Source organism: Pseudonaja textilis, chromosome 1, assembly GCF_049901715.1.
Source record: "Pseudonaja textilis isolate UNSWEBS1 chromosome 1, rPseTex1.2, whole genome shotgun sequence".
NCBI classification, from domain to species: Eukaryota; Metazoa; Chordata; class Lepidosauria; order Squamata; family Elapidae; genus Pseudonaja; species Pseudonaja textilis.
In genome coordinates this window covers 5,312,791-5,336,592 of record NC_141990.1, presented here as the reverse complement: position 1 = coordinate 5,336,592, position 23,802 = coordinate 5,312,791, and the positions used below count along the sequence as shown (strand labels likewise).

Here is a 23,802-nt window from a genome sequence, read left to right as displayed (position 1 = left end):
CCATTAAATATTAAAACATAATGTGAAAGCTGAAAATTTAAAAAGGGGGTGGAACGTTTTAAGTGGAGCAAAGTACCTCCAGGGACAAAGTCTGCCAGGATCCTTCGCCTTTGGAAGGGCCTAGGAAGAGCACACGCGCCTTCTATTTATACAAGCGTTACTCACTCTGCCAACACCTGTGGCACTTTGCATAAGTGTCACTCAGGGGGCCTGCTCCTTGAGTAATTGCAGAGGAGGTTGAAGAAACACAGCCCAGGAAAATTCTTTCTGTGTTCCACCCACCCTGCTCCTAATCTAGACAACCGTGTTGATGTTCATTCCGCAGATGCGAGGTGGCTGTTCGGTCAGTTTCGCCCCGTTGTATGACCTTTCTTGCCACCGTGGTGAAATGAATCGTTGCAGTTGTTAAGTGTGTTACACAGGTGATGACCCAAAGGGGCGTGGCCCAAAAGCAACACGGCTAGATCATAAGTAGGAGTCCCTTTATTAGCTCTAAGCTTTGTTTCCGAGGTCCTGGTTACCTTCTGGGCTGGAGAAAAAAAACTCTCCCAGGAAGAGACTTTGGCGGCAGAGAATCAAGTCCCAAACGTGGTCAAGAGAAAACTTTATAAGTCCAATCAAGGCAAGATGAGGTAGTTAATCCGACAGGGCAAGATAAGGAGTTCCAGAAGAGAAATAGGCCAGTCTGGATGCCGGGAACTCAGATAACCGCACTCAACACAAGATAAACTCATGTTTGTTCCTGTCAAACACAGCTCTCAGTTGCCTCTCTTTTAAACTCTCTTCCCAGGTGCACCTAGTGAAGGGAATTAGGGCCCTTTCCTCCCCCATAAGCCACGTTGCTCTCTTCTCCGTTCTTTCCTGTATGCCCTCAGATGAAGAGGGTGGTGGGCCTGGGTCTTCTTCTGAACTCCCTCTCCCTTGTTCTACCTCTCCCCTGCTCTGCCCAGCCAGACTTTGCCCTTCCCCCGTTTCCTCCGCAGCCAATGGAGCCACGCTCCTGCTCCCTGTCAGCTGTCCGTCTTCCTCCTCGGATTCAGGTTCCGACAGGAGTATGACAACATGGTTGTTAAGTGAATCTGGCTTCCCCCTCATTGTCTTTGCTTGTTGGAAGGTCGCAAAAGGGAATCGCGTGACCCCGGGGGACACTTCAACCGTTGTAAATATGAGTCAGTTGCCAACGCATCCAAATTTTGACCAAGTGACCACAGAGATGCTGCAAAGACTGTAACTATGAAAAATGGTTATAAGTCACTTTTTTTGTCAGTGTTGTAACTTTGAACGGTCACTAAACATTGTTAAGCTGAGGACTATCTGTATTTATGACAACAAATGCAGGGATCACCCATCGTGACCTTCTCACAAGCGAAGTCAATGGAGGGAAGCCAAAGTCGCTTAAAAAAAACAAACCACAGTTTATTTAACGACTGCAGAGGTTCCCTTAACAAACGTGGCAAAAAAAGAAAAGAAAAGGACACAGAATTGAACACGACTCACTTAACAACGGCTTTGCTTACCCATGGACATTCTGGTGTCAACTGCGGTCGTAAGTCAAGGACTTCCAGCCCATACAAATAATAGATAAGCGAATTCTAACCGAGGTTTGTAAACTGAGAACCAAGGTGATGCATGCTGTAGAAACTTGAATTGAATACTACCATATTTCCCCCAAAATAAGACCCTGTCTTATATTTTTTTGCCACCAAATAAAGGCAGCAGGCCTTATTTTCGGGGGGGATGTCATCCACTGATTAACCTCACTTGTGTGCATTGCCCTGGGCCTCCTTTTCGCTGTCAGAGGCCTTCAGGAACTTCTGTACTCGGCAAGGCTTTCCTGAAGGCCTCTGCAGCCGATAACAGAGATCAGGATCTATCCAGAGCTTTGTTATCAGCTCCAGAGGCCTTCAGGAAAGCCTTGACAGCCGCAGAAGAAATGGGCCGGCAAGGCACGTGTCAGGAGGTGCGAGGCCTGGCTACAACTGTCCAAAGGTAAATAGGAGTGAGGCTCCACCTTCCCATCCCCACCCCAGCTTAATTTTTTACCCACTCACTCCGGAGTGGGAGAGATCTTAATTAGGGCTTATTTTGGGGGTAGGGCTTATATTGGGAGCACATGTAAAAATCAAGCTAGGACTTACTTTAAGGGGTAGGTCATATTTTCGGGAAACGGGTAAGCACCAGGGAACATTTGTCAGAAGGTTGCAAAAGGGGATCACGTGACACACCCCCGGGACATTCCATCCGTTGTAAATATGAGTCAGTTGCCAAGCATCTAAATCAGGGGTGGGAAACTTGGCTCTTCTGTCACTTATGGACTTCAACTCCCAGAATTCCTGAGTGAGCCATAAAGGTTCCCATCCTGGCCTACTGTTTTTCAGTTGTGGAAATCAATTTTTGACTTGAATAAGACTGTTTAATATACATATGTAGGACAGTCCCATTCAAGTCAAAAATTGATTTCCACGAATGAAAAGCAGTAGGCCAGGGATGGGAACCTTTATGGCTCACTCAGGAATTCTGGGAGTTGAAGTCCATAAGTGACAGAAGAGCCAAGTTTCCCTACCCCTGATCTAAATGAACCTGGATTTCACACTGACTTTGCGTTGTCAAGCTCGGAAAAGAAGATCACATGACCTCGAGACACAGCTGCAGTCATAAGCATGCCAAGCCTCTGAATTTTGATCATGTGACCACGGGGCCGCTGCAACAGTCATTAAGTGTGAAAAACAGTCACCGGTCACTTTTATCAGTGCCGCTGTAACTTTGAACCACCACTAAACTTGTAATTCGAGGAGTACCTGTACTAATGGCATTCATATTTATTTATTTCTCTGTGGCTTCGTTTCTGAAATGTTTATGCTACTCATCTCGCTGTCCGCATTCATAGCAGGTTTGGTTACAGAGCCCAGGGATTTATCTGCTGTTTAAATCTGAGGATTATTCCTAGAGTGTTCCTATTCTTGCAAAATATTACAACTGCGTAAAACCAACGGCAAGTTATTAGGACTTCTAAACCAGAAAAAAAACACAGCCAAGAGGTCAGGTGCACCAAGAGAGAAAAAAAGTGTTTTTGTCCCCGAAACAAAATTAATCTTCTCTCTTAAGCTACTCTACGGAGATGTTGATCTTAAATTAATGATTTCTAGGCAAGTTGTAACCTGCAGGCTACTTTTCTCTTGCCATAAACAGGAAAAAAAAAAAACCTTTCCACAACAGGATGAAAATTGCATTCACCACCTAGGGCACGAAGTGGGGACTAGGAACGAAGGAAGGAAACAGGGTACAAGTCAACTCTGTGTCAGGGCTCTGGTAATTACCCCCATTTAAATCATGAGTCACTAGCTGGATTTTCAAAGCTTAAAGATTTACTAGGAGCAAACATGCCAATGCTACCTGGGTGTAGCCGACTCTGAGACACATCATTCACTGTCACCCTTGGCTCGGTTCCCCCCCACCCCCACCCCCTGGGTGTATCATAATTCATATTCTCCCATGGGACACATCCATAGCCAAGAGTCATCAATCATACTCTCCAGTTAGAATTTTACGGAGGCAGAAACTTTGATAGCCTAGAAACTATCTATGAAAACATTTATGGAATGCAGTTTTAGTTTTGCAAGCTGGTGCACTGCTCCCCGCTCCCCTTTCTGCTGGCAACTCTACAAACCCAGAGAAATATTTTATGAGTTGACATTCTGGCCATGGAGAAGAAAATCTCTTTCTGAAGGAATTGCTTAGAGTAGATTAGATTAGATTAGATTAGAGTAGGGTAGGGTAGAGTAGAGTAGAGTAGAACAGAATAGAATCTTGATGAATAATAGAATAGAAATAAAATTCAAAATACAATAGAAATAGAATAGAATAAACAGTTGGAAGGGGCCTAAGAGGTCTTCTAGTCCAACCCCCTGCTCAAGGAGGAAACCTTATACTATTTCAGACAAATGGTTGTCCAATCTCTTCTTAAAAACACCCAGTGTTGGAGAATTCACAACTCCTAGGAGGCAAGTTGTTTCACTGATTAATTGTTCCAATAAATCCTTTTGAAGTTTTGGAAGTCTGGCTTGGGACTCATGATTTAAATGGGGGTAAACTGCCGGAATCCTGAAAGTAACATTAAAGATAAGTAATTTCAAAAAGCTGTGCACGCACACTCATTGCACATCTGGTGCGCATGTGCACGGTTAGTGGGCCAGTTGTTACACCGGCAGCATCCTACCCCTGCCTGGTTTAACAACGGCAATGATTCACTTAACGCAAGTGGCAAGGAAAGTTGTAAAATGGGGCAAACCAATTTCTTACCTAACAACGTCAATTGTGGCCTCAATTTGCGATTGCAAGCCAAGGACTCACTTGTATCGAGCGAGCGCGGGAGATTTCAGAGCAGCCTTAAATTGACTGCAACCCATATCCTTAGTAAAAGAGCCCTTTGTTTAACCAAACGGAGTCAAAGGCTTTTCCTTTCTAAAAGATCGGGATTGGGGCAGGTGTGAGAAATTTTGTGCTAAGCGCCTCGAACTGTTTTGAAAAGTCAGGCTTTTCCCCACATATTTCAGTTTCTTATTCTTCCGTCTAACCATTCATAAAATAAATTCCAAATCTTACAGTACTTCTCCTTCCTGTTCTCTAATTACTATTGTCAATCTACTCATTTCTGCACATTCCATTATTTCCTTAATTGTTTCCTCCTCTGTCGGAATTTTCTCATTTTCCCAGTTTTGTGCAAATACAATTCTAGCTGCTGTTAATACATTGATAATCAAATATGTGATCTCTCTGTTATAATCTTCAGCCAAAAAATTCCCAATAAAAATATCTCCGGTTTTATATCTATATGTTGTTTTATCATTTTTTTCCAACCACGTGTGTATTCTAGTCCAATATCTTTTAGCATCAAGGCATGTCCACCACATATGATCCAGAAAAGTAAGAAAGTGAAATATGTGGGAATATTTAATAATAACATATTATAATTGATTGATATTGAATGAGTAAGAAAATGAATATAATTTAATAAGGACGAAATATATTCTTGAAAAATAATAAGTATAAGGTTATTGATAAAACAAAAATTGTCCAAAATGATATAAAATGTTGATTAGATAGGTTATAAATATAAGCAAGTAAGAAATGTATTATACTATTATGTGCGCAAGATATATGTACCCAACCGATACACTGTTGAACCGAAAGATGGTTTTATTTGTTGTTGTTTTTGTTATAAAAATAATTTCTTTTAAAAAAGAAAAGAAAAGTCAAGCTTTATACTCACTGACGAAATGCTGCCATGGTATTCTCGAGATTCTCTCCTGCACCTGTGGAAGGAAAAAAATTGGTAATAGTAAGACTTGGCTTTTACAGATACTCCTTGACTTACAACCATCCATTTCCTGACTGTTTGAAGTTACAAGGTTGCAGAAAAAAAAGTGACTTATAGTTTTTCCCTCCATTGCAAACATCCCGTGGTCAAAATTTGAGCGCTGGGTAACAAGCATGCATTTATGACATACGTATTTTGCAACCTTCTGAGCCAGCTTTGGACAAGCAAAGTCAAAATCAAAGCTGGATTCAACAGCAACAACAACAGCAAATCTTCCAATGTACCATTGTTGCCACTTTGTCATGCCGCTGCTTGTAGTCAGTTTGTGCAATCTTTTTGCAGTCGCTTACTAGGACGTCCACTACCAGGTGGTCCAAGAAGCTGAAGAAACAGTGGACCAACCACCTGGTAAGCTGCTGCAAGAAGATTGCACAAACTGACTACAAGCAGCGGCATGACAAAGTGGCAACAATGGTGCATTGCAAGATCTGCAAGAAATATCATTTGCCTGTAAGCAAGAACTGGTGGGACCATAAAGTAGAAAAAGTCTTAGAAAATGAAGCAGTTAAATTGATCTGGCGTTTCAGAATCCAGACAGGCAGGCACCTGCCACGTAACACCCACGGATTTAACAGTTGTTGATAAGAAAGACAAAAATGTCTGGGTAGTGGATGTGGCAGTGCTTGGAGACAGCAAAGGAGAAGAGAAAGAACTGGAGAAGGTAACAAAATACAAAAGACTTACAAATAGAAATAGAACAACTATGGCAAATACAAGCAAGGGTGGTACCAACAGTAATAGGTGCCTTGGGTGCAGTCCCAAAACAACTGCAGCACCACTTGAACACCATCAGTGGCATTGACAAATTTGCCATCGTTCAATTGCAGAAGGCAGCTTTGCTTGGCACAGCTTCCATTCTGCAGCGATATCTGTAACACCGTCAAACATCCAGATTTGCCCTCTCTCAGGTCCTGGGTAAGGACTTGATAGGTAGACAAAAACGTCAAACCCAGTCCGAACATCTGGCTGACTGTGAGATGAATAACGATAAACTCACTTAAGGACTGCACGGTTCACTCAACAACTGGAGCGATTCGCTTCACAATTGTGGCAAGGAAGGACATAAAATGGGGTCTCGTTTAAAAGAAAGCCCTTACTTAATTTGTTAGAATTGCAGGATTTTTCTGGATTTTTATCCCTTTTAAATAGTGTCTTGGTTGTAAGAACCTTGTGTTCTTCTGGCACCTTTAAGACACAATTTTTTTAAAAAAATCCCAGAGTTGACCAATGGCCTCCTTGTGTGTCTATGGCGATTCTCAGTCCTCCAGATCACGGTAGTCCCAAAAGTGCTTTTTTAAAAGGCAACCGGACTCGGTTTTTCCTTGAAGTTGTTTCGCTTCTCATCCAAGCTGCTTCTTCAGTTCTGACTGTGAACTGAACGGAAGAAGCTCCTTGGATGAGAAGCGAAATGTCTTCAAGGAAAAACAAACTCCAGTTGCCTTTTGGAAAAGCACCTTTTGGGGTGGCCTTCTTGGACCTTTTTCAGCTTGACAGAGATAGTGACTCTCGAGTGTTCCTGTTGTGTTTCTCTCCCTGTTGTTACGCAGACCTGGGTGTGGCTCGTGTGTGAGGATTTCCCCTTCAATCCTTTCCTGGTACACCAGGCTTGTGAGGAAAGGAAAAATTATAACGCAATGGGCACGGCAGCAAAGAGGCCTACTTTTCAGTCGCGGTGAAGCCCCAGGCGTGGGAGATCCCTGAGGAGAAATTCAGTGGACACCCGTCCTTTCTTGGCCTGTTCTGAATTTCCTTCCAGTCAAGCTTGTTGGGTGACTTATGGGTCCTACTGGTTTTGGAGATGGAGAATGTTTCTCCGTGAACGTTTCTTCAGGTTTTGCTCCCTCCTTCCCTTCCTCTCTCCTTCCTTCCTTCTCACTCTCCTTCCTTCCTGTTTCCTCCCTTCCTCTGCACTCTCCTTCCTCCCTGTTTCCTTCCTTCCATCCTTCCTCCCTGTTCCCTTCCTTCCTTCCTTTTCTCTCTCCTTCCTTCTGTTTCCTTCCTTCTCACTCCCTTCCTCTTTCCTTCCTTCCTCCCTTTTTCCTTCCTTCTCACTCTTCCTGTTTCCTTCCTTCATTTCTTGCGTTCCTTCTCACTCTCCTTCTTTCCTGTATCCTTCCTTCCTTCCTTCCTCCGTTTCCTTCTCACTCTCCTTCCTTCCTACCTGTTTCCTTCCTTTACTCTTCTTCCTTCCTCCGCAGTCTCCTTCCTGTTTCCTCCCTTCCTCCCTGTTTCCTTCCTCACTTCCTGTTTCCTTCCTTCCATCCTTCCTCCATTTCCTTCCTTCCTTCTCACTCACCTTCCTTCCTCCTTCCTCCCAGTTTCCTTCTATCCTTCCTCCCCGTTTCCTTCCTTCTCAATCCCCTTCCTTCCTGTTTCCTTCCTTCCTCCGTTTCCTTCTTTCCTTCTCACTTTTCTTCCTTCCTCCCTGTTTCCTTCCTTCCTCCATTTCCTTCTTTCCTTCCTTCTCACTCTCCTTCCTTCCTCTCTCCTTCCTTCCTCCGCACTCTCCTCCCTTCTTTCCTGTTTCCTCCCTCACTTCCTGTTTCCTTCCTCCATCCTTCCTCCCTGTTCCCTTCCTTTCCTGTTCCTTTCCTTCCCTTCCTTATTTTTTACAACTACCTGAAGGCAGAGAACAAATCCAACACACCTTCCTTCTCCTATTTTCCTCACAACAACCCTGTGAGGTGGGCTGAGAGAAAGTGACTGGACCAAGGCCACCCAGTTGGCATTCATGCCTAAGTGGGAGATCAGAACTCACCGACTCCTGGTGATTTTGCCCAAAGTGGCCCTACCATTTTCCTGCCTGATGTAGGACTAGAACTCACCCTCTCCTGGCGATTGATTAAAAGTCACCCCATTGCTTTCATGCACAAGGCAGGACTAGAACTCACCATCTCCTGGTTTTTAGCCTGGTACCTTCCCCACACGCCAACATTTCAGTCCAATAATCCCTGTTTCAGACAGCTAAAAGCAAAAGCCCCTGTCTGAAGACGAGGCTGCCTATCAGAAGTAACTAATCCCAAAGGTGCTTTTTTTTCAAGAGGCAACTGGACTTTCTGGTTTTGCTTTGAAGACGTTTCGCTTCTCATCCAAGGAGCTTTTTCGGCTCTGACTGGATGGTGGGGAAAGGAAGGATTTATACTCCTAGCAGACAGCTGGTCATCTGAATCCTTTATAGAGAGTCGTTGAGGCCACTTGGAGGTTTCTCTGTGTCCTTAGGGTCACCTGAGTGGTGCAAATGGGTGTGGAGCCTTCTTGGAACTGCTGAAAGGACCGTGTTGTAGGCCGGAGACAGATGATATCGTACCCCTCCCTCTCTGTTGACAGAGGGGTGTTCAATTTGGACATAGATGGCCTCTTTGAGATCCTTCTTTCAAACCAGCAGTCCCCTCTGTCCAAAATGTGGACTTTGCTGTCTGTCAAGTGTGGCCTTTGTCTTTTAAATGCAGATGGACTACTGAATCTTGGGGGTTTTTTTTTTCTTCTATGTTTGGCCATGCACTTGCGAAGTGGTTGTTTGGTTTCCCCAACGTACAGATCTACTCGTGGCTCACTGTGCTGTACTGTGTACACCACGCTGCTCAGTTTATGTCTGGGGGTTCAGTCCGCGCGGAAGATGCTTCTTGGATGAGAAATAAAACCTCTCCAAAGAAAAAGTCCAGTTGCCTCTTGAAAAAGCACCTCGGGGACAACCAACGACTGGGATGACAGATATTTACTGTTCTGTGTGGGATGGGGGAAGAAGCTTTGTCCTTCACCTAAAGCTTCCCTTCACACATCCGTGCCAGTCATTTCCAGCTCTAGGGGGCAGTGTGCTCTTCTCCGTTACAAAGCCAAAGAGCCAGCGCTGTCCGAAGACGTCTCCGTGGTCATGTGGCCGGCATGACTAAACATCCAAAGATGCACAGAACGCTGTTCCCTTCCCATCGAAGTGGTCCCTATTTTTCTACTTGCGTTTTTCTTACATGCTGTCGAACGGCTAGGTTGACAGAAGCTGGGACCAGTAACTGCAGCTCACTCTGTTACAGGGGGCTAGGCATTCGAGCCGCCGACTTTTCTGATCGACAAGCTCGGCGTCTTAGTCACTGAGCCAACGTGGGACGAGCCAGGGCGTGACACAAAAATAGCCAAGTCACAGAAATAGAAGGAAGTCCCTTTAATGCCTCCAACTTGGCCCCAAAGTGCAATTATCCTTGGCAGGATATCAAACTCTTAAAGGAAACAGTTTACGGAGGGAGTAAATGCAGTCCACACCCAAAGTAAAGTTAATTCAAAATAAAAACAAAACAAAACAAACTACACTGAAGGAATTACTACGGGCAGGCAAGGATGATCAATTGCAGACTTCTACCAGATAACGCAGCAACCACCGTTGAGAGGAAGCCAAAACACAGATAAGCTCCAACAAGAATGCACGCTTTGCTTCCAGCACTTTTGCCATGCGGTTTGTCCTTTTAACCAGTCCTCCCAGCTGCAGCCCATTTAAGGGGATCAGGGCCCCTTCCTCCCCCTTAGACCATGCCACTCACGTTTCTCCCTTATCCACTCCTCCCTGCATGCCCTGGGATGAAGAGGGGATGGGCCTGGGTCTTCCTCTGAATGCTCATCTGGCTTGTGCCCTTCCCCAGTTTCCTCCACAACCACCGGAGCCACACTCCCACTCCCTGTCAGCTGTTCCATCTCTCCCTCGGAGTTAAGACTCCAACAGGGGCATGACACACTGCGTCCTTCACCTAGGGAAGACCAATCTGGCTTTATAATTTCTGCTTCCACCTCATCCTTCAAGCAGAGATATAGTCCTTGATTTATAAACATTTGCCTACCTGTGCGGAGACACAGGTACTCTTCCACTTTAAAACCACTCCCTTAGCAATTATTCAAAATTACACGGCGCTGCAAAAAGCACAACTCACAACCAGTCCTCTCACGTTCTCTGGGAGTTACATGATTAAAATTCAGGCCCGTGGCAACTGGCATGTACATGTAGTCCTCCACTTACAACGACAATCGAGCCCAAGCTTTATACTGTCAAGCGACACATTTGTTAGGTGAATTTTAACCCGTTTTACGACCTTTCCTGCCGCAGTTGTTAAGTGAATCCCTGTAGTTGTGGAGTTGGTCACACAGACGTTAAGTGAATCTAGCTTCCCCGTGGGCTTTGCTGGTTGGAAGGTCGCAAAAGGGGGAAATCACGTGACCCCTGGGACACTTCAACCGCCATAAATATGAGTCAGCTGCCAAGCGTCTGAATTTTGATCATGTGACCACGGGGAAGCTGCAAAGATGATAACTGTGAAAAGCAGTCCTAAGTCACTTTTTTCAGCGCTGTTGTAACTTTGATCGGTCACTAAGCAAATGGTTGTAAGTTGAGGACTACCTGTATTTGTGACAATTGCAGGGATCACCGTTTGAGACCTCACAAGCGAAGCCATGGGGGGGCGGGGAGCCGAACTCGCTTAAAAAAAACCCACAATCCACTTAACTGCCGCGGTTCACTTAACAAACCTGCCCCCCCCATCCCAACAAATGTGAACGTGACTCGCTTAGCTTAGCGACAGACATTTTGGTGCCTATGGCAGTCGTAAGTTGAGGACTTCCAGGCCCGTACAAATAATAGATGAGCGAATTCTATCCGAGGCTTGTAAACTGAGAACCAAGGTGACGCATCCCGTAGAAACCTGAATTGAATGCTAAGCCCCAGGGAACATTTGATGGCTGCATTCAACCAACAGCAAGTGGTGGTGCTGAATGGCAGCTCAACCTACGGATGTCAGGGAGAGATACTCCAGGATTACAAGGGGCATTATGTTCATTAGTAGAGGGGACATTTGCTCCCTTCCCTCTACCACAAGCCAACTCCTTCTTCCCTAGAAAACGGCCAGGCTAATGAGTAGAAACAAGAAAACGCAATGTTTGTCTCTCGTCCCAACTTCATGTAAGCAGCAGAAACGAAGATGGAACGCTTTAATATTCGGATTTTTTTCCCTTGGTCTTTTCACCTCCTTCTTTTTCTTCCCTACGTGGAGTTGAGGGAACGGGGAGGGGGGACGGGGGGGGGAAGCACCTGAGGGCAGGACAAGAAGGAATGGATGGAGATTAAAAAGAGGAGAAGCAACCTAGAATTAAGGAAGAATTGCCTGACAGTGAGAACAATTAACCAGGGGAAACGGCTTGTCTACAGTTTTTAAGAAGAGATTGGACAACCATTTGTTCTGAAGTGGTATACGATTTCCTGTTTAAGCAGGGGCTGGACTAGAAGACCTCCAAGGTGCCTTCTATTCTATTCTATTCTCAACGATTCTATTCTAAATAAAGATTCTATTCTAATCTATTTTATTCTCCCATTCTCAATAAAGATTCTACTCTATTCTCAGTAACAATTCTAATCTATTCTATTCTCAATATTCTATTCTATTCTGTTCCGTTCCGTTCTGAATAGATTCTATTCTATTCTAATTCTAAATAAAGATTCTACTGTACTCTACTCCCTTCCAATTCTGTTATTCTATTCTATTTCTATTCCATTCCATTCTATTCTAATTCTAAATAAAGATTCTACTGTACTCTACTCCCAATTCGGTTATTCTATTCTATTCTATTCTATTCTATTCTATTTCCATTCCATTCTATTCTATTCTATTCTATTCTATTCTATTCTATTCTATTCTATTCTATTCTATTCTATTCTCAATGATTCTATTCTATTCTATTCTGTTCTATTCCGTTCCGTTCTCAATAGATTCTATTCTCTTCTATTCTCAATAACAATTCTATTCTATTAAATAATGGTATTGTATTGTATTCCATTCCATTCTGTTCTGTTCTCAATAGATTCTCTTCTCATCTAGTCTCAATAATGATTCTATTCTATTCTATTCTGTTCCGTTCCATTCCATTCTGTTCCGTTTTCAATAGATTCTCTTCTCTTCTCTTCTCAATAATGATTCTATACTATTCCGTTCCATTCTCAGTAGATTCTATTCTATTCTATTCTATTCTATTCTATTCTATTCTATTCTATTCTATTCTATTGTCAATAAATTCTATTTTATTCCGTTCCATTCTAATTGTTAATAAATATTCTACTGTACTGTACTGTACTCTACTCCCTTCCAATTCTGTTATTCTATTCTATTCTATTCTATTCTATTCTATTCTATTCTATTCTATTCTATTCTATTCTGTTCCTAATTCTAAATTCTATTCTAATTCTAAATAAAGATTCTATTGTACTCTACTCCCTTCCAATTCTGTTGTTTTATTCTATTCTATTCTAAAAAGGGTCTAGGAAAACTCACTGGGGACCACTCATTGTGGTCAAAGTCATTGTGGGACAGGCCGCCGAGAGTTACGCAAACATCGAAGAAATGATGGGATGGAATCGTTTGAGAGAGGATGCAAATGGAGGGATGGAATGAAATGTGAAGGATGAAAATTAAAAAAAATTATTCGTCAAACTATGTCAAACGCTTGAGTTGAATGGTTGAATTCTCCTGCAGGGAGCTGACCCGCGCGGCGTGTTGGCCACAGCAAGTTGACTGCACCAAGTTGTCCGCTGCAAAAAAGAGGGGTGTTTTCCAACCCAACCCAAGCCGTTCAGAAGTCTGACAGCCCACAGGTAGAAACTGTTCAGGCTGAAGAACGGTTTCTACCCGTGGGCTGTCAGACTTCTGAACGAGAAATAACTTCATGTCAACAATAGTATAAGACTTGCAGGGCCGGCGCGTTGTGCAACAAGGTCACATGGTGTAATAAGATTGGGACTGAGTTAGGGACTTCTGTCCTCACTGTGAGTTGTGGGTGTGGGTACACGAAGGAGTCTCAGCCAATCTCATTGTACACATGTTGTACTCTGACAATAACGGTAATAATAATAGCTTGCATTCTGTATTTCTTGCCACCTTGCAAGATAGTTTTCAGACTTCTGGGTTAGCCTGCCGGCCCCAGGATCGCCTTGTTGTCTCCCATCCCAAAATACGAACCAGATGGAGACGCGGCGTTTCCCAAAATCAAATACAGCTAATCCTCAACTTAACAACAGCTCATTCAGTGACCATTCGAAGTTGCAATGGCACTTGAAAAAAGGAGACTTATGACTGTTTTTCACACCGATGACCGTTGCGGCATCCTCATGGTCACGTGATCAAAATTCAGGTGTTCTGGCGATTGGCTCACATTTATGACAGCTGCAATGTCCCGCGGTCATGCGGTCCCCTTTTGCGACCTTTTGACAAGGAAAGTCCAAGGCGAAGCCACTTAACAACCACTAATTTAACAACTGCAGGGATTCACTTAACAACGGTGGCAAGAAAGGTTGCAAAATGGGGCAAAACTCATTTGACAACTGTCTGGTTTGGCAGCAGAAATTTTGGGCCCAATTGTGGTCGGTAGTCGAGGACTACCTGTAAAACCAGGAAGGGCCTAATCACCTGTACAGGTAAAGAAAGGAACGTTTGGAGTTGCCAGGCAGGAGATGAAGGTTGACATTGCTGGGTCAGCATGATGACCACCAACGATGTGACAAATTGACCCATCTGGATCCTCCTGGCAAAACATCGGTGCTTGGAGATCCCGCAATCTTTTCTCTCATCCCCCTAGTCAGTGTTGTGGCCCGCCAGCAGCCAGCCGAGCTGGTGGCAGACTCGGACAGTGAGGAGGTTGGGGAGGAACATGGGCCAGTCCTGGAGTCTGGGGAAGGCTCTGATGAGGGCTCTGCATCGGAGTCAGAGATGGGGCCAGGGCCATCCAACAGTTATCAGCTGCCTTCGGAGTCAGAGATCAGTGGGGAAGAAGAACAGCTGGAGCCTGTTCCCAATGTGTGCATGCACAGAACTGCCAGGAGAAGGGAACAGTTAAGGAACAGGGATTGACTCAGAAGAAAAGGCATAAGTGGACACTGAATGGCCCCTTCCATAGGGAATAAATAGGAGCAAAAGGGGAGGGGTGTTTGCAGGAGACAATTAGTTTGCTTATTATTATGAAGGTTTGCTTATCTGAGTTTGTGCCTCACAGAGACTCCTTGCTAAGTATTTTCTTGTACAGCTTTGCGCTTGGAAGCTATCGGCCTGGCAGCTCTCCAAGCCTGATAAGGTCTGTGGTTGCAATTCACCCTTGAAGGAATGTTTGCAGGGACTTTGCTGGATGCGAATGATAGAAATTCATATTAGCCAAATAAACAGGGGTTTTGTTGGGACAAGGAGTCTGCTTCGTGATTTTGTGAAGCCTCGGTCAGAACAGTCTGTTGGGGGTGGGGGGGTTGAAAGGTTGTCTGCCACACCTCTCAGTAAGAATTGCACAGGGAGAAACCTTTGTGGAGATCCGCAATCATCCAGGTTACAAAGTGACTAAATTAGCAGACCAGATGAAATGCTGTGAACATAGTATTACTTAAGACTTCTGCAAGGCATTCAACAAAATAGACCACAACCTACTTAGTAAGCTAGAAAAATGCGGGATAAATAGCATCGCCATCAGATGGATTACGAAGCTGGCTGAAAAACCCTACTCAACGAGTAGTCCTTGATGGTTTTACATCCAAATGGAAAAAAGTACTGAGGTACTACAAGGCTCCGTCTTAGGCCCGGTATTCTTCAGTATCTTCATAAAAAGACTTAGATGAGGGAATAGAAGGGGAACTTACCAAATTTATTATTACCTTTATTGTCAGAGTACAGCATGTGTACAGTGAGATTGGTTGAGCCTCCCTTCATGCATACACAGACAACTCACAGAGAAATTATTTGCATTTTTTACATTGCACTAAATCAGGGGTCCTCAAACTACGGCGCCCTGGGGCCGGATATGTGCAATGTTGCTGCAGAGCGTGTCTGCCTTCGGGGTCTTTTTGTATGGATCAGACGGGGCCCCCTGGAAATTCCCATTTGGGGGTCTGCTTCAGCCTCCTGGTGTGGGGCCTTGGGTGAAGGCTGGAGGGAAGGGCCACTGGTGGCAAAGAGCCAGTGGGACTGCATCATGGCCTGGAACTAGCTGACCATCTCAGCCTGCTGTGCCTCCAGGCGCTGGTACCTGGCATTGCTCTCCCGCAGGTCTTCCCTCTGCTTGGAAAGCCTATGCTCCTAGTCCTCAGTGAGGTGCTTCTGCTGAGCCTCCTTCTCGGTCAGATCCAAGTGGAACTGAGCAGCTGTTTGGCCAACTCTTTCTCGCGGTGGGGGGCTGGGGGGCTGCTTAGCTCCAACAACTACTTCCTGTTTGGGACCGGAAGGAGCCCATGTAGGGCAGGGAAGGAAGGGAGTGGCTGGGAAGGGAGGGGCGAGTAGAGGCCGGCAAGGGGACCCTCGACCTTGATTGACACAGAGTTGGCCACGCCCACCCAGTTACATGACAAACTAGCCATGCCCACCCAGCCGGTTGTTAGGCAGTTCATATTAGTGGTATGCGGCAGGGGTCCCCAACCACCGGGCTGTGGAGCGGTACCGGTCCGTGGAACATTTCCTACTGGGCCGCCGGTTCGCTGGGTGCCGCCATCTTGTTTGATGAGAAAGTGCTTCCGAGTGAGCTTTTCCGGTTGGAAAGCGGCGTTTGGGTCCTGAAGGAATCCTCGCGCCTTAGTTTCATCGAAGGGGGGCAGGCGGCTTCGAACGAAACTAAGGCGCGAGGATTCTTTCAGGACCCAAGGCAAGGAGAGCCGAGCGACCGTCCCGAAGCCGTCCCGAAGCGAAGCCCATCGACAAAGGTACAAAGGAGGAGTTGAAGGTGGCGGGGAGAAGCGGGGGACGGCTGGCTGGCCGGTCGCTCGGCTCGCCTTGCCTTGTCATGCGTGCTGATGCCGGTACCGGGCCACGGATCATTTTATGATGCCGGTACCAGGCTGTGGCACAAAAAAGGTTGGGGGCCACTTGTCTGCGGGATTTAAAATTATGAATTTAGTGGTCCCTGAGGGCTGAAAGGTTGGTGACCCCTGCTTTAGAAGTTGTGGGTGCTTCATCGCTTTTCAGAAAAGACTGGACAACCCACCTATCTGAAATGGTATACCTAGGGGTTTTCTGCTTGGAGCAGGAGGTTGGATTAGAACAGCGGTCCGCGAGAAAATTTTGGTGGGCCGCAGAGAAATCTCACCCCCAGAGCACCACCACCCCAAAGCAATTAATCCAGGCTGCGCAGAAACACAAGGCTGCGCCACCCACATGACCCGCGGGAACCCTCCCCGCCCACTCACTCCTTATCTGGCAAATTTGCCTGCTAAATTGCTATTTTATCTTTTTCCAACAATCAGCTGCTCTGCTGGGCCGGGAGATTTAGATTAGCTAGAAAGCAGGACATGATTGCATTTCTTTCTTTCCAGCTAGTCTTTAGATTTTCGGCTCTGCTTTTAAGCCCAGTTGAACCTACCTTTGGACCAGGGGTGGGATTCTATCAGTTCGCACCTATTTGCTAGAACCGGTTGTTAACATTCTAAGCAGTTCGGAGAACTGGTTGTTAGAAGAAATTACTGGCCTAATCCTGTAAGGAAGGCAGGAAGGAAACATTCTGGGGTTGCTTACAGAAACTGCCTCTCCGTTAACCCTTATTACATTCTTGGCAGGACTAGACTTCCTGTCTCAGGAACACATCTCTGAAGTTTTTTCTCTCCTTTGCTGATACTTTGCTGATACTTTGCTTGTATTCAAAGTTACAATGGCACTGAAAAAAGTGACTTATGACCGTTTTTCACACTTACGACTGTTGCAGCATCCCCACAGTCATGAGAGGCCAGGCGAGGAGATGCATGCCTCAATGTGAGTGATATTGAGTTGGCCACGCCCAGCCAATAACATGACTACCAAGCCATGTCCACCACCTAAACCACACCCACAGAACCGGTTGTTAAAAAAATTTTGAATCCCACCCTTGGTTAGCACTGAAGGTTCTATTCTTCAGTGCAGACTCATGGCAAGCGAATTTTATGTGACAGACTGAGCTAGCCGATGGCAGATAGATAGATCACTGAATGATTCTGTGAGCAACTCAATCTGCCTGTCTGCTTCGCCTGATTTTTGGGTAAAAGTTGCTCTTTTTTTTAATATATAAAAAAATTCAATATTTATATAAATATTTATAATATTTACATACAAGCCATGCCCAGCCAGTCACATGTCCACCAAGCCACATCCACAAATTAGGCCACACCCACAGAGAACAGGTTAATGGTCCCTGGGATTTAAAATTAGGAGTTTGGTGGTCCCTGAGGTCCGAAAGGTTGGCGACCCCTGGAGTAGAAGACCTCCCCAAGTCCCTTTCAGCTCCTATTCTGATTGATTAAATAGGCCATGGTTGTCCCGTAGGTATTTTTTTTTCCAAAAGGCAACTGGACTTGCTTGGGGGGTTCGCCCCCCCACCCCCTTTGGAAAATGCCTCGCTTCTCATCCAAGGAGCTTCTTCAGTTCTTCTTGGATGAGAAGCGAAACCTTTTCCAACAAAACCAAACCAAACCAAAGAGAGTCCAGTTGCCTTTTGCAAGAAGCACCCTTGCAACACTGAGGAATCACAACAAGGGAGAACATCGGATGTCAGTTCAAGGTCTCCACTTCCCGTGTGTGTGTGTGTGTTTGTGTGTGTGTGTGTGTGTGTGTGTGTTTGTCCAGGCAAACCTCGCAGGCCTTGGGAAGTTCACGCTGTGCCCCTGAGAAAGGATGCTACACAAACAGGGCTATTCCTGAAGCCAATGCTAATGGATTTGGCAAAGGCTACAGAGACTGTGTGATTGTGTGTCTGGCCCCCTTCTCTTTGTTTAAAAGCTCCTGGGTTGTTTACAAGCCTCATCGATTAGAAATCTTTGGGGGGGAACGAGGCCCGACTTTTACACACACACACACATACACTGCTTGGATGGATGGATGCAATTACCCAGCCGACCAATTATTTAAAAAACGGGATAATATAATTGTACCATTAGGGAGAAGGGCTTGCGGGGGAGAGAGGGAAAGGGGAGGGCAATACAGAAAAGATGGGTTTTATGTGCTATACGTTTTATTGTTTGGAAAATCCAGCTGCTCCTTTTCCTCCCCTGTAAGGCAGATCTCTGGAGTTTATTTGAACTTTTTTACTTCTAGTATTAAGGAGGGTCTGCCAGCAGGGACACAGCTGGGAAGAAAGAAGGGGGAAGGAAAGTTGTATGCTGTAGTTTTAGAAGGAAGGACATGCTTTTAAAGAACAGCCTCTCGGATGCATAACTGCAGAGGCACAACCCAGTTTAAGTACCTGCTTAACAGAGCAAAGTACGAGACTCAGAATGACACACAAACATTTGCACACAGCCTCTGGGTTTTATTGCTGTAAGCTGATGAGTTGTGGAGAGAGAGAGAGAGAGAAGGATGGTAGGAAGGAAGGAAAGAAGAAAAGAAAGAAAGAAGAGAGAAAGAAAGGGAGGGAGGAACAAAGAGAAAGAGGGAAAGAAAAAGAAGGAAAAAAAAGAGAAGGAGAAAGAAGGGAGGAAGAGAAGGGAAAGAAAGAAAGAAAGAAAGAAAGAAAGAAAGAAAGAAAGAAAGAAAGAAAGAAAGAAAGAAAGAAAGAAAGAGAAGAAAGAAAGAAAGAAAGAAAGAAAGAAAGAAAGAAAGAAAGAAAGATAGGAGGGAGGAAGAGAAGAGAGGGAAAGAGAAGGAGGGAGGGAGAAAGGAAGAAAAAAGAAAAAGAAAGAAGGGAGGGAAGGAGAAAGGAAGGAAAAAGAAAAAGAAAGAAAGGAAGGAGGGAGAAAGGAAGGAAAAAGAAAAAGAAAAAGGAAAAGAGAGCGAGAACAAACACAGGGAGAAATTATGCATAAAAACACCAGTTTGCAAAGCTGGACTAACCAAGAGGTTGCAATCTTTCAATAACAGGTTGCAAATGGCTCTCCCGAAGACAAATAGCTTGACTGACCAGCTTAGGAACATGGAAAGAGGAAGAAAAAGAGATTTCAGGAAGACGTCAAACAAGGAAAACAACTTTTAAAGGGAGATTTTTTTAAAAAAAAAAGAAACAACCACTTCAGTTAAAAACCTCATGGGACAGGTCTCTGCATCGGGACAGGTGACGGAGAAGCAGACGGGCTTCGTGGTTAGCAGGCAAAAACAGCAAGCGCTACCAGTGGAAGGGGGACAAGGAGGAGAAAGGACGAGTTTCGGGAAATAGAGCTGTTTTTAGGGACCACAGGAAGGACAAAGCTAAGTATATGCCATAAAACAGACGAGAGTCATACCGTAATTACCTGCTGTAAGATGACAGCAACATGTCACTTACATTTGCAGGGTGACATACGTGCAAATTGTTCTCCCTGCTCATTAAAATATCCGGTTGCCGATTGCTTGCTAGGGAGGAGGACTCTGGACGCGAAGAGGAAATAATCTCCACCCCTTGGAGTGGGGAGGGGTGCAGGGACGTAGTATAGGACAGACTTCAAGGTTAAAATTGAATTGCAAGGAGAGAGGGATGATACCAGAGAGAGAAAGAGGGAAAGAGGGAGAGAGATACATATAGATATAGACAGACAGATAATAAGACAGACGATAAAGATAGATATGAATGGAGACAGAGAGGCATGATACCTTAGATAGAGATGATACTGATAGATACATAGATAGATATGGAGTGAGAGACAGAGATGTACCTTAGAGACGAGAGAGAGAGAGAGAGAGAGAGAGAGAGAGAGAGAGAGAGAGAGAGAGAGAGACACTAAGGGGGTGAGAGATGGAGGGAAGAGAGAGAGAGAGAAAGAGAACGGCTTTGCCAAAATCACACCTGCTTTTTTTTTTCTTAGCATCCTATTTATCTGAACAGAAGACTGTCTAACCTCAAAGTCCTTTTCTCTGCCATCTGGAAAACCCATACAGGAAACCCTCCTTTATTCTGGTTTCCCACCCCGCTGCTTTCTTTCTTTTTTTCCTTCCTTCCTTCCTTCCCCAGCTCGCTAACCTACAATAAGCACCTTGGGGAGATTTGAAAGGCAAAGGTGTAGGGAGCGATTGCGGATCTTTTATTCCACACACACACACACACACCCCCAAATGGAGGATTTGACAAGCCACTCCATCATGAGCGGAGCCTTAAAGAGGGTGGGTGAGAGTGGGAAGGGTCAGGCACGTTTGTTTTTTTCCCACCCCGCCTTGCTGGGAACACAAAAGCCTTGGGGTCCTTTAAAAGGAGGGCAGGTTGGATAAATATGCCAAGAGGCTCGAGACGCCGCTCCATCAGAGGCACCAAGCCTTCTGTCCTATCTCAGCCGGCAGGTGCACCAAAACACACACACATCTTTCGTCATCCTTTTCTGGGGTGGGGAGGAATAAAATTTATCCCTTTTGCTTTTCCTCCACAAATTCTGCTCTCTGCAAAGGATCGCTTTCTTTCTCTATTCAGCCCACCTTCAGCGTAATATGTTTCCACCCAGGCAGAGGCATCGGCCATGCTATATTCTCCTTTGGGGGGCAACTACTAGAGATAAACGTACCGATCAATAACCGACAGAATAAAAATAAAATGCAACAGTCTTTTTTTTTTTTTAACAGGTACGTCCCAGTTATTGTTTCCTTTATTCTCAGTTCTCCAAACACCTCGATCGCTTTTTCGTGCATTCTCTCATCTCACAGCCACCCAACCATTTGGGATGTTTAGACTAGGTAGGCAGGTAGGTAGGGAGAGAGAGAGAGATTTTTTTTCTCTCTCTTCCATGATTATCTTTCACTGGAACATAGCACTATCCACTTTCAACAAGCAAGGTGGTATCAATTCATGTACAGACATTTAATTTGTATTTAAACCTACACCCTCACTTGCTGCAGAGATTCATCAAAAGTACAGGACCAGACGACCTACCTTCAGATACAGATATTTCCTTTTTGGCTTACTTTCCCAAAAAACAGCATCTTGTCCTTCTTTCCTTCCTTCCTCCTGTCTTTCCGTTCCTTTCTTTCCCTCCTTTCTTTCCTTCATACCTCAATTTCCTTCCTCTCTCTCTTCTTCCCTCTCCTGCTCCCTTTTTTCTCCTTCCTTCCATCTCTCCCTCCCTTCCTCCTGTCTTCTTTCCTTTCCTTTCTTTCCCCTTCTTTCCTCCCTCCCTACATTTTCCCTCTTCTCTCCCTCTCCAGCTCTCTTCTCTTTCTTTCCTTCTGTCCCTTCCTCGCTCCTTTCCTTCCTTCCTCACCCATTTTCCTCTCTTTCTCTTCTGCTCTCTCTCCTTCCTTCTGTCCATCCCTTCGTTTTCCTTCCTGCTGTCTTTCCTTTCCTTCCTATTTTCCTTCTCTCCCTTCTTCCCTCCCTCCATTCCTCCCTTCCTGTCTTTCCTTTCCTTCACTCCTTTCTTTCCTTTCCTTCACTCCTTTCTTTCCTTACCTCCCTCCCTGTTTTTCTTCCTTTCCAACCCCCTCCTTCAATCCCTCCCTCCTTCCTTCTCCTGCTCTCCTTTCCCTCCCTATTAAATTCTCTCCATGGAGTCCCCACCTACTGCAATTCCTAATCTTCCCTATACCAAGGTCATAAAAAAAAAACCTGGCCCGTAAACACCTTGGTTGCCATTTGCCCCTCATGCCTCAAGTAATCAACGCTTTCACCCAGCACTTGGAGCAAGCCAGAGAAGACCATTATCAACCTGATTTGTAGCTCTATCATACGCAGCCTCCTCTGCTAATAATAAAAGCAATCGTGAATAGTTGGGGCACATTTTGGCCACAGATACAACCAACAACCAGCTTTATCCCCAGCACGCTCTCACTAGGCTGTGCAAGCTACGATAGCTTAACTAAAGATTCAAAATACTGTTCAGTATACTTATTAGACTTATACTTATCTCGATATATTGTCCCCTCCATAGTGTCCAAGTACATGCAGTGTAACTATGCTACTAATAAAACAGATAATTAGAAATCAGATTTTTTGGGGGATCTCATGATACGGTATTTATATTCTCTACAGACATCCCATCTCTTCTTGTCCAAATTCTAAAATAAAAATAAAAGTCACGTAGATTCAATGAGGGGCTGGGGACAATGAGAGGGGGAAAGGGGGTGCATATAAATTTGCTAAATAAACATAGATTATTCCCCTGATTACAGATTTTCTCGCTTTTCTTTTTTTTCTTTTGATCTCTCTTAATGACCATCTTGGCAAACATCAAAGCCTTCCTCCTGATTTATATTCTCCTGGCTTTGCTCCTTTGCACAAATGATGTCTTTTCACAGGCTGAAAGCTCACATCCAGCCTGTTCAAATCACACATCCCCATCAGGCACTGAATAGCGAAGGATTGTGGTCTGCAGAAGCCAGCCTTTTGAAACAAAATCCCATCCAAATGCTGTTTTTAAAAAAATAATCCGCTATTTATTTGTCAAATTTATATGCTGCCCATCTCATTCTCCCCAGAAAGGATCATTTTTATCTGGTGGGAGAAAATACTATGAAATCTCATGCCTCCCCCGCCCTCCCCAAAAGCTGGTTTATAGTAGCATGCATCCAGCCACTATTTGAAACACTATCCAAATTCTGCCATTTAAAAACGATCCAAATCCTAATCAAAATATTGACAAACTATCCAAATCCTATCCAACTGCAATTTAAATTGCAGGTGCATAGGATTGGGATAGTTTAAATTGAGATTTAAATGATCCAAATCCTATCCGACTACTGAAAAACGATCCAAATGCAATGAGTAAATAGATAAAATACACTCAAAAACATTTCTTTCTTTAAGGGACCGAGCACTTAAAAAAAGCACCCTATTTAATAATCCTAATAACAACCAGAGATTCATGGGTGGATTTTTTTATTTTATTTTTTTAAATGCCAAATCCAGTCTAAAGATCTGGCTGGCTGTGCGACGAACCACAAACAATAAAAAAAAAAAAAACCTTTGTAGAATTGATACGGCCTCCCACCCATTTTCAATGACTCTTAGGAGGCTAAATCATCCAATCGGATTTTATTTTTATTTATTTATTTTTTAAAGGGAATTAAAGCTCGGAAATTCAAGATGCCCAAATCATATGCAGAGGAGAAATGCAAGACGGGGAGAAAAAAAGACACCCCAAAATGAAGAAGGATGCCGCCCCACTCCCAAAAGGACCGCCTTTAAACCCCCACCCCCAAATAAAGGACACTGCACGCAGGCGTTGCTCTCACCTCCGCGGTGGGAGATGTGCCGGCACCGAAACCGGTGGCGTTTGCGCCGGTGGAGCAAGCCGGGAAATTTCAACAGCAGAACGGAGGTGAGGAGATAGCCGATCAGTGTGGTGAGGAGGTAGAAAACGGTCGACATGGCCGCGCCGAGAGCGACCCACCGCACGGACGACCGACAGCCTCGCCTCCCCCGGCCCTTCTGCAAGCCGGCAACCCGAGGAGACTCGCCACCACGCGGCGCCCCGCCCACTCCGTCTGCCGCCGCCACCAATGGCGGAGGGGCAGGAGGAAGCGCGAACGCTTTCGCGAAGCCGATTGGCCGGCGACAAGGACGCCGGGGGGAAGGGGCGG

At 45.0% G+C, this 23,802-nt stretch overlaps 1 protein-coding gene across 2 annotated transcripts in view; it reads right to left on the bottom strand.

Annotated features, from left to right (window-relative positions):
• Positions 1 to 23,698, bottom strand: part of GDPD1 (glycerophosphodiester phosphodiesterase domain containing 1) — a 52,280-nt gene extending 28,582 nt beyond the window's left edge. The window contains exons 1-2 of one of the 2 annotated variants that reach the window (XM_026710267.2): positions 23,455 to 23,698; positions 5,270 to 5,312 (exon numbers count right to left, since the gene is read on the bottom strand). In XM_026710267.2, coding sequence (XP_026566052.2) covers positions 5,270 to 5,312; positions 23,455 to 23,590 — 179 coding nt within the window. In that variant the 5' untranslated portion in view covers positions 23,591 to 23,698. The remainder of the gene's footprint in view (positions 1 to 5,269; positions 5,313 to 23,454) is intronic. The other variant, XM_026710265.2, reaches the window with a different exon arrangement.
• Positions 23,699 to 23,802: the final 104 nt, after the last annotated feature.